Source organism: Podarcis erhardii (genome assembly GCF_964252035.2).
Source record: "Podarcis erhardii genome assembly, chromosome: 7".
Classification (NCBI taxonomy): domain Eukaryota; kingdom Metazoa; phylum Chordata; class Lepidosauria; order Squamata; family Lacertidae; genus Podarcis; species Podarcis erhardii.
The window spans coordinates 53,342,054-53,354,416 of NC_138511.1; the positions used below are offsets into that span (position 1 = coordinate 53,342,054).

Genomic DNA, 12,363 nt, shown 5'->3' on the forward strand with positions numbered 1-12,363 from the left:
AGCACTTCAGCCCTTAATGAACACAGGAAGCTGCCTTATCCTGAATCAAACCATCTGCCTATCTAGCTCACTGTTGTCCACACTAACAGGACAATCCCGGGGATTAAACCTGGGACTTTCTACATGCAAAGCAGATACTCCACCACTGAGCTACCTATCCAGGCAACCCCAGTTGTAGCGTGTGAGCTTTCATCCAGACAAAAATTAAAAATATATAATTGCCTTATCCATATAAGGTAGGCGGACCAGTGCTTCACATAGCTCAGTATAGTGGAACCTCGGTTCTCAAACCGCTCCATTCCCAAACGTTTCAACTCCGAACGTTGAAAACCCAGAAGTAAGTGTTCCGGTTTTCGAACATTCCTCGGAACCTGAACGTGCAACATGGCTTCCAATCTGCAAAAAGCCTAGCTGTCAGCCAAGTGGAATTTGAACATTTTGGAAGTCAAACGTCCTTTCAGAATGGATTACATTTGACTTGCGAGGTTCCACTGTATTGCCTAAATCTGGCATGGGGAATCTTTCCTAGCAGGCAAACCAGACCATTATCTCCTGACCCCTCCAGGCCAAATGTGACATCACTATGACATCAGGTGCTGCTGTGCTCTGAAGCCATGATTGCTGGGATTTCAAAGCACAGTATGAGCTGTTTGAAAGCCCCTTTGCAAGCAGCCCTGCACTGCTCTTTAAACCTCCAAAAGTCAGCTTCAAAGAGCAGCACAGGGCTGCTTTCAAAATGGCTTTCAAGCAGCCCTGTGCTGTGCTTTAGCTGTGTGTTCCTGTTCCCAGCCTATGGCAGCAGTTCTGTATGTTCACATAGTTTGTTCCAGATTGTGTCATCCTGTTCTTGAGAAGGAATTTCTCTGGATCCTGGCATGAATCCAATAATAAGAGCCCTCTCTGGCCTTGTGTCTTTGTAGAATTGAACCCCTGCTCATTAGCTGATGAGCAGGGATTAAATCCTGCTGACACTCAACCAATGAAGAATGTCTGTACCCCTCATCAAAGTGACACCAGTTGATTGGCAGGTGGGCATGTTTTTTGAGAAATAGCCTTGCAGGCCAATTTTGACCCCCTTCTGCGGTCTGAGATTGGCCTATAGGCAGAAGGTTCCCTGCCCCTGCCCTACAATGACCACCAGTGGCTCTCCATGATTTCTGACAGGGTCCCTTCCCCGTTCTACCTTGAAATGCCAGGGATTTAACGTCTTGCTGAAGCCTCTCCTCATATCTGAGAAAAGAGGGGAAAAGAGGGTTCTGGTGAGTTCCACACTCATAAAACATATATGTGACTGGAATGCCATTTCCCCAGGGTTTGAAAGGGCTCTATGCACAACGCATAGAGAATATACAATAGCAGAACTTGTTGGGCCAGGTTGCTGAACCCTTTGGGCACCCCATTAGTCAATTCCATTCACACACAGCCCTTTCACAAGTTGGTTGATTGTGTGAAAGGGGGTCATGTAAGACTCACATTGCAGGGTTGAGGCTGGCCTGCCTGTCTTTGTGACACATGGAGGCTTTTGGTCAACAGACAGAGTGCTTGTCGAACCCCAGCCCCCAAGTCACAAGTAGATTAGATTGTACTTCTCAGACTGTTACACCGAGGTAGGAAACAGAAGTGGGGAAATTAATGTTGCTAGACAATTCTCTTAACTAGGACATTGAGATTGAGATCAAGTTGAGAGATGTAGTGGATACATATTTTATCTTCAGATGTTTATGTACTTTGCTAAAAATAAACTCTTGGCCCAAAGGCACAACAGAAACATCTGGCAAATGCTTACCTGCACTTGATAGTAATTGCACCTACAGTGGCCTAGGGATCACATAGCCCACTCAGGATTAAACTCGTCTTACCAATATCTCAACACACGTAACCCCTGTTCAGCTGTTGTTTTCCAGTTAGGAATGGAAGAGGAATTAGATTCAGTTCTCATTTAAAGATGAAGCTGCCTAATTTGCACTCCCTGAAACAATGCACAAACTGAAACGCAGACACCTTCTGCAATCCTCCCGAATTTTGCAATGTATTTCTCTCGCTGAGGAATGTGTGCAAAAATTCATATGCTACGCAGAGATATAAATGCGTAGATTATGAAATCCACACTAACATGCTGGTTCATTTTCATAAGGACTTTTTAAAATAAAAAGATACGCTGGCATGGAAATGTGGAGAACTGAACTTAAGACTGGAGAAATGAGGAAATGAGAGAGAGCGAGAGAGAGAGAGAGAGAGAGAGAGAGAGAGAGAATGAGAATTCAGGGATTTGCCCATCCCTGTCTAGAATGCACACTTCTGTGCATGTTCTCTTAGCATCACTCTTCCAACTTCCTCCTTCAGCTCTAAGAGGCCCCTGAACAGAATGGGGGCTGAGAGGCTTTGTTGCTGCTGGGGGAAGACTTCAAGGGGAACACTGTGCCTACGTGTGTCACATTGGTGGCCCCCTAAATATTGCAACCTCTTCTATAAACCAACCTTCTAGTGTCCAGCAAGCTGCCATTGGGTTTGTGTTAGGCTTACCCTCAGCACGTATTTGCAAGTGCCTCAAATCTCCTGTTGGTCCAGGTGAAATCTCTCTCTTGTGTTTGCAAAGGCTTTTTAATCAAAATTACAATTTAATCCTGTTTTACATGTGCAGCTTTTCAGTGCCCGCCCTTGCCAAAATCGCAATCGTTATTTTTCTCCTCCTCAGGTTTTATGGACTGTGTCACAAGTTTTGCTTTATCATCTCCAGAAAAGGATTTACCGTATTTTTTGCTCTATAAGACTCACTTTTTCCCCTCCTAAAAAGTAAGGGGAAATGTGTGTGCGTCTTATGGAGCGAATGCAGGCTGTGCAGCTATCCCAGAAGCCAGAACAGCAAGAGGGATTGCTGCTTTCACTGCACAGCGATCCCTCTTGCTGTTCTGGCTTCTGAGATTCAGAATATTTTTCTTCTTGTTTTCCTCCTCCAAAAACTAGGTGCGTCTTGTGGTCTGGTGCGTCTTATAGAGCGAAAAATACAGTACTTCTTCCATTCCTCACTTCTAAAAGCCAACTCTGCAAAGTGATTTATTTATTTATTTTTCACTCCCTTGTATGGTGAGGAAATATCTGCAGCTGCTGGAAATTAGGTGGCTGGGGGTTTTTTTAAATCAGGCTCAAGCCGCTGTGGATCACAGTGGAAGGAGGACTCCTCACTGCTCTTCCAGCAGTTGCTATCGCTCCCTTCATCCTGCATGCTGTTCAGATATATGGCATTTTAATTAAGCCAAGGGAGGCTAATTAATGGACTGTCTTTTGAGGTTATTTATAGGAGAGTTCTGTAAGAAATGTCACTTCAATATGAATTGCTGCTTCTTTTCTAACAGAGATTATGGCAGCACCAATTTCTGCACTTTTTAAGAAAATAAAGACAGAAAACTTACTTAGATCTCGATCTGCGGGTGGAGGTTCATAGCTAAGTGTCAGGAGCGGGAATCAGAGACAGGTCAGCAATAAATCACAATGTGTCAGTGAAATTAACTCTTTATTCAAGGAAACAAGTTCAGCTCAGGAGGCCAGCCCTAGTGAGCACAGCAACACACCCCGGTAGATCTTACCCCTTTGAGGCAGTTGTGGGGACTGAAGGTCCTCGCCTCCCCTGGGTATTTCCCAAGCAATCTATGACTCCATTGCCATGTCTGTCTCTGCTCCTCCTTCTTCATACCTCTTCTGGTCCTGGGAGACTGGGGGGGGGAGGGGAACTGGTCACAGCAGGAGGGGAAGACATCCTCGTTTCTTCACCAGCCTAACTCATATCAGTCTCTTGGCTCCCCTCCTCACAAGCCTCTGCTTCTCCCTGCTCACTAAACCCTGTTACCACTTCAGCTTCCACCACACCTCCTTCCTCTTCTCCTGTCATCCCACCACCAATCCCCTCAGTCTGAGCCTTCTTTCCCTGGGGTTTTCCTTAAGGGTTCCCCAACTGGTGCCTCCCACATCTCCTCTGCATCCAGCCAGTCCATGACATCAAGATCTGCCTTCCTAAACCTAGTACCATACAGTTGTTTGGTACTACAACTAATAGGACTTTTTTATTGGATTATTTCACTTACAGATATTTTCAAGGGCTGTGTATTTGGTCCAGACAAATTTCAGTTCCTGAACGAAATCAGCATGACTCAGGCTGATCTGGGATTTGCCTGGACTAGGTCATGGCAGCCCTGGATCACCTTGAGTCAGGTCCACATGGACTAATCTGGGGCTGTCAAAAGAGAGGGAGCACGGGCAGGAGATGATGAAGGCAAGATCTGCCAACAACCCTGATCAAACATGTTAGGGGGTGACAAATGGTTGTGGTCTCCCTCTTTCCTCTGCACATTTCAGCTTAATGGTGTTCTGGCCCAGCCACAAAAAAATCTATCAACTACTATCTTGGTGTACAGAAAAGGTCATGCAAATTATCCCTCAAAAATAAATGTAGCAGCACAGTAAGAACTTGCCTTCAAATATTAACAACCCTTTGAATAGGTCTTAAATCAGAGGCTGGACAACCACCTGTTGGGACTAGCGTTGCATTTCCTACAAGCCCGTCACCGCTGCCAGCTCTATGATTTGAACCCCTTTCACCTACTAAACATGATGGAGTGCAGTGTTTTTAGAAGTTGGAATATTTCCTGGCTGGTACACTTTGAAACAGCAAGTTTTCAATTTAGACATTTACCTTGAGGCAAGCAAGTATGATTAAAATGTTATCCTTTATTTTCCCCTCCCTTCTCCTTTAATCCTGCAATATCCTTGGGGTCCAGATTATTTTACCGACCACATGGGAGATTATGAAGATGTTCTGGCTTCCCTGGAGACCCTCAACCTCTCCATTCTGAAGGCCATGGATTACACCAAACGGGTGAGTGTTCATTATGTCATATATACGCAATTCATCTGTAGCTGCTAAAGTTCTGAGTGGGTCAAAGCTGGATTCATGGAGTTTGTGACTTCTTTATTCTGGGGGTAATTCCTGTTCAAGGAAATGTGGAGAACTGGTGCTTTTCTGGTCCCCCAGTGCACATGAAAACTGGGGGCTGAATTATACCAGCCCAGATGATAGAGGGAAATAGGTTTTTTTTAATGAAAAAATACAAAGGGGTGAAAGAGTGCACCTCCACTCTCACTTCTGCCATGGCAGCCAGAGTCTGGCAGGGCACTGGATAAGGTGAGGAAATGGTCTTCAATTTCTCACCACCACTAAGCCTTAGGACTGCAACCTAAGAGTGTATAATCAAATGAACTCCATGTCTACAATTGACTCTTTACTGACACAAGTCAGAAGCCTGCAAGATGAATAGTGTGCGTGCATAGTAGGTAACTTTAAGCCTGTGTGAGAATAAGATGGCATGCAGACTGGCAATATACCTCAAGACAAAGGTGAGCCCCTTAAGCAAGGTGTATCCTCCTCAGATCGCAGGTGTTTTCAAGCTTAGTTTCTCAATATTTCATGAAGCCTCAAGCACCATTCAGATGTCCTCCCACCATCCAATGGCCATGGCAGAAGCCTGTTAGTGCTGCCTTCTCCAGCTTGTCCCTGCAGGGCCAACCAGATGTCCCTGGATAGCCTGTGAGCAAGATCTGAGCTCAAGAGCAGTCTCCCTACTTGTGATTCCCGGTGACTGAGTTTCAGAGGCTTGCTCCCTCTGTCAGTGGAGATAGAACAAGGTCCTTATGAGGCGGAGAGAGATGGAAATGAAGGCCAAGAATATGTTCTGCTTTAAGTTCCTTTGGCTACTTATTCCTCAGAAACAGGCTTTCTGTGTAGAGTGACTTTCATTAAAGTTTGTATAATATGTTTTCCCCCTTCTGGTCTCTCCTATTCTTGAAGAAATAAATTGCTTTTCATTTCAAAGGAAAACTCTGGTATGCCCTTGAGTGCAGATGTGTTTCTAGCCCTGCTTCCTCAATTGCCAACCAAATAGGCTAAACTAATCTATTAGAAGGAAAATCCGCTCCAGACGCTATTAGTTGTAATCCCCACACACACTTTATTTTTTAAAAAAGAAACTTTTAAAGCAAAAGCAGGTGCAAGGTTCTAAATGTGGCATACTGGATTCGTTTTATTAACATTTTTGCTATAGGCCTGTTTTACTTGTGAAGTTCTTGTATAACCCATTTTAATTGGTGTTTATACTTTGTGTCTTGAAAAGAACGCTGATAGTTTGTTTCTTTTAAGGAGACATGTGGCAATTATTTTCTGTGGGGGAAGCTCGTAAACTATCTCTGGTAATTAGGCACTAAAGTATACAAGCTAAACAAAGTGTGGGAATGTAATTACTTTCTGATTTAGGGAGATCTGCTGCTGTCGCGTCCAACTGGTAGGTGAAGCAGAAAGCTCAGAAAATTGTTAAAATAATAATAATCAGTTCTCTTCCATGTATAAAGTTCTATTTCATCTTGGGCCTGGACCACTGATGGCTTAAAACTGTCCCAGCTGTTGTGTTTACTCATAAATGGTGGCGTTTAAATAAAATCTGCCTGAAAGTTGTGGAAGCCAAGTCATGATTGTTCAGTATACAGTACTTCTGTGTTGCCATCTGTGCATTTTTCCAGTGCAAGGCTAGAAATGGTGTTTCAAAGGATGAGCTGGTGAACAGCATCAGATGATGTTTCAGTTTATACTGAGTAAATGGTCAGAAATCATCTCTTCTTTTGCCTAAAAAGTTTGATAATTGTATTGCAACCTGTCTGAAGCCCCTTGGGGCATAGCTGCAACACAGACCTGGGCAGCAATGCCAAACAGTACCCTCTTTCTTCATTGTGACGGTTCAAGGACATATTCCAGCCAGGCACAAACACTTGCAAAGGGTGCAAAGTAGGGCTGGTGACATGGCATGTGTAGAGGGGGTGTGGCCTGAGGAGAGTCTCGAGGGCCAGGTAGAGAGGCCTGGAGGGCCCTTTTTTTTTTTTAGCTACAGTTGATTTAATTATCTTTTGAATATTTTTAAATACTTGTTTTAACTGTTTTCATCAACATAATTTTTAAATTACATGTTATATTTTTGTGAACAGCTGAGAGGTTTCCTTATCAAGTGATAATAGAAATTTTGTTAAATAATGTAAATGACAGGTAATGTTATAGGGAAATCTTTTCAAGTCATTAAGCATGGCATATCACTCTGGTTCCCTCCTTGAAAACTGATGTTCTCTCAGCTATAACTCTTCACTCCCGCAGGAGGAAAATGTAAGTCATGTTAAAAATTCTAAGGACCAAACTAGATGTTATGTGGAAAATCCATAAAGTATACAGTGGCAGGTTTTGTATTATTGAAAAGCAGCTGTAGGAGGCTGCTGTTCAGAGCAAAGGAGTGGCAGGTGGTGGGTGGCTGGCTGCTGAATTCTTCCCACCATGCACCATGTGTTTGCTCAAAATAATTGTTCCCAAGATCTGGGGACCTATTTATTTACTTCTGCGGGGAGAAAAGCAACTTGGGCTCCATGATTATTTATTTATTTATTTATTTATTTATTTATTTATTTATTTATTTATTTATTTTATATGTTCTTCAGCCATGAAAGGTTCTCAGAGTGGCTGATAGTGATAAGACAGTCCCCGCCCTCAGGCGTATAATCTAAAAGACACGACACAAAAGGAAAAAGGGATTAGGAGGAAGGAAGTGGGGAGAGGGGAAGCCAGAGTCAGGATTTTGACCATATACAAATGTTGAGAAGAGAAAGGATTTCACACCCCTTAGTATTACTACTCCCGATTCCAAAACAATATCCCAGAATATATATCCTGCTATAATAACTTGCACGTTCTTTGGGAAACAACTAATGACAATGTTCATATTAAAACTTTGCGGCTGTTTCCTTCCTGTGTTGTGTGCGGCTGAAAGTGGCCTTGGGAGAGATCAGAGTTAACTTTGTAGCCAAACTACAATTTATTAGGCTTAAGCTCACTTTTCGAGTCCTTTCTTACTTGTAGGAGGAAGATCTAAAAATAGGGCATTTCTGTTAATTTTTTTTTTTTAAGGCTCTATTGAATAAGAAATACTTGGTCTTAATGTAACCCATGCAGTTCTCTTAATTGCTTTCATGACTGGAAAGAAGCTTTCCTGCTGATGTCTCACATCTTTAATAAGAAATTCTAAAAAAACGGCAAAGCAAGACATCTTGGGGAAGGGCGGCTCCCGTAAGTCTAGGGGACTAATGGCTTGTCAAAAGCAGGTTTGCCATAAGATGGCCTGAAAACAAGGGAAGAGAGCAACCTGGTTACTTTTGATGGCTTCCCATTATATTTATGACCGTGGCTGTGATGGTGGACCACTGAATAATTGAAGAGTGCTGTGGAGCCAGTGGACTTTGCCTAAAGCAGTAATTATACTGCAGCTGGAGCCATCTGCTTGCATTAATGCCAGAAAGGTGGAGGGGTGGCCTCTTTGGTGAGCAGCAATGGAGAAAAACTCCCAGAATAGCATTAGTGCTGCACAGCACTTAGTAAGGAGGTTGGAGAATTCTGAAGAAAACAGAAATCAGTGGAAATTGGCAGTGTTTATTTGGAGGAGAGACTATTTCTGCCCAATCAAGCTCAAAGTTCTTATAGAAGGTGAGAAGTTTGCCAAGGAGGGGTGAGCAGTGGCCAGGGCCCTTGGCACACCAACCTCTGGGGAAGGTGGAGTGTGACAGGCCGCCAGCAAATGAGGCAGCTGATGGAGGATCAGGCTGCAGACAAAGCAGTCTGACCTGGGGATACTGATGGAAGACAACAGTATGGGAATATTTGAGGACTTGAAGTTTGAATGAGTATGGTAGCATGCATAGTGTATTGTCTGCAAACCAGCTTCCATCACACACACACACACACACACACACACACACACACACACACACTGCAGAGTGAGGTAATATGACCTTGGCACAGAGGTCAGGCAGTTTCTGTCAGAGGTAGGAATAGGGTGACTTTGGAATACACCAATCAAATTACATCAAATTATGGGGGTTGGGGTTGGGGTGTGGAAATATATTTTTCATACTTGGAGCCAAAATAGCTAGATTCGCCAAGACCAAACTGAGCCAAAGGGCTTTGTGTTCCTTTGGCTTTGTGATTCTGTGACTGGACAACATATGTCAGCTATTTAAATGCTATGCTGAAGCACTTTTTGAAAATGGCGCCTAAGATCTAAAGATTTCACACTTCTGTGAGCCCAAACTATCCTCATGATGATTGAGCCACTTGATAAGCTTGTGTTGAGTTGAAAGTGTCTCCTGTTGGCTGGTGTGTTCTGTTATTCTCGATTCTGCTAAGAATTTCTGCTCTTAAAATTCCACCAGAAAACTGTGGGGTGGCTAACTTGATAATGTCCTCATTATGCCTCTGAAAATTCTCACCATCTGCCCATAGACTTCAAAAGGAAAACTGCTAGGCTGCTAAAACTTGATTTTATCACAAGCGCTTGTTTCAATGTGTTTGTATACTACTCTATTTTTCATTTCCTTGCAGAATTGGTTTGGGCGCTCACAAACAACAGCAGATGAGAATGTCAACCTGTTTTTCATTAGACTGAGCCAACTCGAGCAATGCCTGGATCCCTCTGAATAGACCTGATTTGTCTTAAGATTTGAGCCTTGGCCAAATCCAGTGCATAGCCTTGCTGGCCAGCCCTTCAGAGAAATGTCTATCCCCTGCAAAGCAGGACATGCAACCAGCCTCTATTGCACTTTCCCCCAGAAAGATGAGACTCTACTCTGGGAGAATGAGGAATACAATAACCCTTCAAATTGTATTCACCTTGGCTGATTACTTTTCTCTCCCTTATACAGATATATTTTCCTTCAGATCTGCTGAGCAAGCTCCATAATAACTCATTTTCACACCCATTCCTGCAGAGAGCAGGTTTTTATATGCTGCATTCCCTTGGGGAGTACTGCATTGTGGCAAAAGGGCTGTTAATCTTCTACACTTAACTAGCATTGCTGTTAAGTATAGTAAATATATAGATAACAAGATATCCCCAGAAGGAAAATTGCAGCTTTAAAAAATGTGTCCATTGCACTTGCAAAACCCATGCCAAATTTGTGTCCCCAGATTTCTTTTACATGTGTTGCTCTGTGTGAGCCTCTCATGCACAGAACCAACCCTGGTGGTGTTTCCAGTTCCCCCGCTCCTGTCCCAAGACAGCCATCTATTGATGTATGTTATTTGTTTGTTGCATTTTTATTCCACCTGTAACTCCAAGGTGGCATCCATGGTTCTCCCTTATTTATTCTCCTCCTTATTTAATCCACACAACAACCCTGTGAGGTAGGTTAGGCTGAGTGGCAACAACTGGCCCAAGGTCATCCAGTGAGCTTCATGGCTGAGTGGGGTTTCAAACCCTGGTCTCCTAGGTACCAGTCCAGCACTTTGACCACTACACTACACTGGTATCTACTGTGTGGTGTAGTGGTTAGAGTGCTGGACTGGTATCTACTATGCATCTACCATAACATCTACTGTAGAAGTTTACAGAAGCAAATTATTATTATTGGAGGCTTGCCCTTTAAGTCAAATGGGGCACTTCCCCACCAAGCTCAGCCCATGGGGGGCATGCTCTATTGGTCCTTGGTGCTAGCTTCACCTACAGTTAGTCTCTCTGCTTTTTGCACCAATGGACACCAGCCCTCCCACCCACCACAATATTATTATTTTGTGGTCTCCGCTTCCCTGAACAGAGAGTTGCAGAGAGTTTTGGAGGAGAGGTGATTGGAGAGTTATGGCATTTTGTTGTGCGTGGTATGTTCACAAGTATGACTTAAGTGGAGGATAAGAACTCATAGCAAAACCACTGATGCCCACCATATCAACCAGAGAGAGATATTCACAACCCAAGGTGCCTTCAGATCTCACAGCCATCGCCCATTGCAGCTAACATTCTTTCTGTCCAAAACTATAGTTACTTTCACACACAAGACCCACCCTTAGCTGGGTAGTGGGAGAAGATAATTCATACTTGTCACTCACATTTCAGAAATGATTTTTACTAAGCCTGTTCTCCTACAAGCATTTCCTTTAAATAGACCGTGTCTCATTCTGACCCATAAACACTGTGTGAAGGAACAGAATTTGTGTGTGAAACATGGGTTGTCAAACAGTTGCCTTTTGCATTAAAGGCTCTCCTGTACAGGAAGGTTCAAGGTTCACAGGAAGGTAAGATGTATGAGAGGATGCTTTGCTCAGGAAGCTGTGCACAAGAGGGTCAAAGATCCAGCCAATTAAGGAGAAAGAGTGATGCAACCAGAGGTTTATTCTCCTCCTGATTGGCTGAAAGGTTAGGAGGAGGAATGAAAATATTGTATATAACTTGGAGTGTGGGGAAATAAGTTAGTGAAGAAAGTCGAGGAGTCAAAGTTAGCGTGAAGTCTCAAATTTGAAAAGGTGAAGAGTTGTGCAAGAGAACATTGTAAAGAAGCACTGGAAAGTGTTAAGGAGCTTAGTTGAACAATGTCTGGAAGGAAAAGAGGACTATGAAGGGACCGCAAAGCCGAACAATGGAATGCAAACTGAAGGGTGTTGGCTTGGTTAGGGAAACTATCCAAAACAGCTGTACCTGCACGTGGTTCATCTTTTGTTCTTATGGGTAACTGCTCAAACTGAAATTATCGGTTTTTTAAAAAAAATATCTTTGTAACTTCTTGCCTTACTAAATCCTGAAGTGTAAACATAGTTTGTTTTTTTTGGGGGGTGAGGGGGAATACTCTGATCTCTGGTTGTTCACCCCACATTTTTATTGTCAGAATGATGACAGGAGTTGTAGTTCAACAACAGCTGGAGGGCTCCCGGTTCCCCAACACCAGCTATATTTCAAATTGGGTGAACTATGATGAACTTCAGCAACTTCACTCAGTGGAATCCCTGCAATGCGTAGACCCCAGTCCCCAAGCCTGATGAGCAGCCCAGTGCAATGCATGGTGGCAACCCAATTGCTCTTGCCCATCAAATAGGCGCCATGCAAATGCAAGAGAGGAAGAACGCATAACTGGAGACAAGGCTTTTCCAGAGTCAAGATATGGGGTGGGCTAGGTTCCAGCTAAAGACATCTTCAGAAGGAGAGGAGAGCAGATCTGTGATAGTGGGACAACAGGGGAGAAATATGTTTTTGAATGGAAATATATGTTGCAGCCAATGGAATAAACATTTAGCAGCTTTTTCAAGCAGAGCATGCAAAGTAATCAAAGGATTTGAGGGGTTGGGGAAAGATGCCGCATGGCTCTGTAGAACCCAAACCGAGCTATAGGCAGTAGAGAGTATGTCAGATCAAGCTAGATTTTGCATTTTAATGCTGGTAACAATGCTGTATTCCCCTTGCTTCTTTTAAGAGCTGGATCCAAGTTCTGCGGACCAAATTGATTCTGGCCGTTTGCACCTTGCTC

General features: G+C 43.5%; 1 protein-coding gene across 1 annotated transcript in view; it reads left to right on the forward strand.

Moving 5' to 3' along the window:
- The window catches only part of NECAB2 (N-terminal EF-hand calcium binding protein 2), a 141,719-nt gene that overhangs the window by 68,913 nt on the left and 60,443 nt on the right, over positions 1-12,363 (forward strand). Inside the window, exon 5 of the mRNA XM_081871600.1 lies at positions 4,773-4,870. Within this exon, the coding sequence (XP_081727726.1) occupies positions 4,773-4,870 (98 nt within the window). The remainder of the gene's footprint in view (positions 1-4,772; positions 4,871-12,363) is intronic.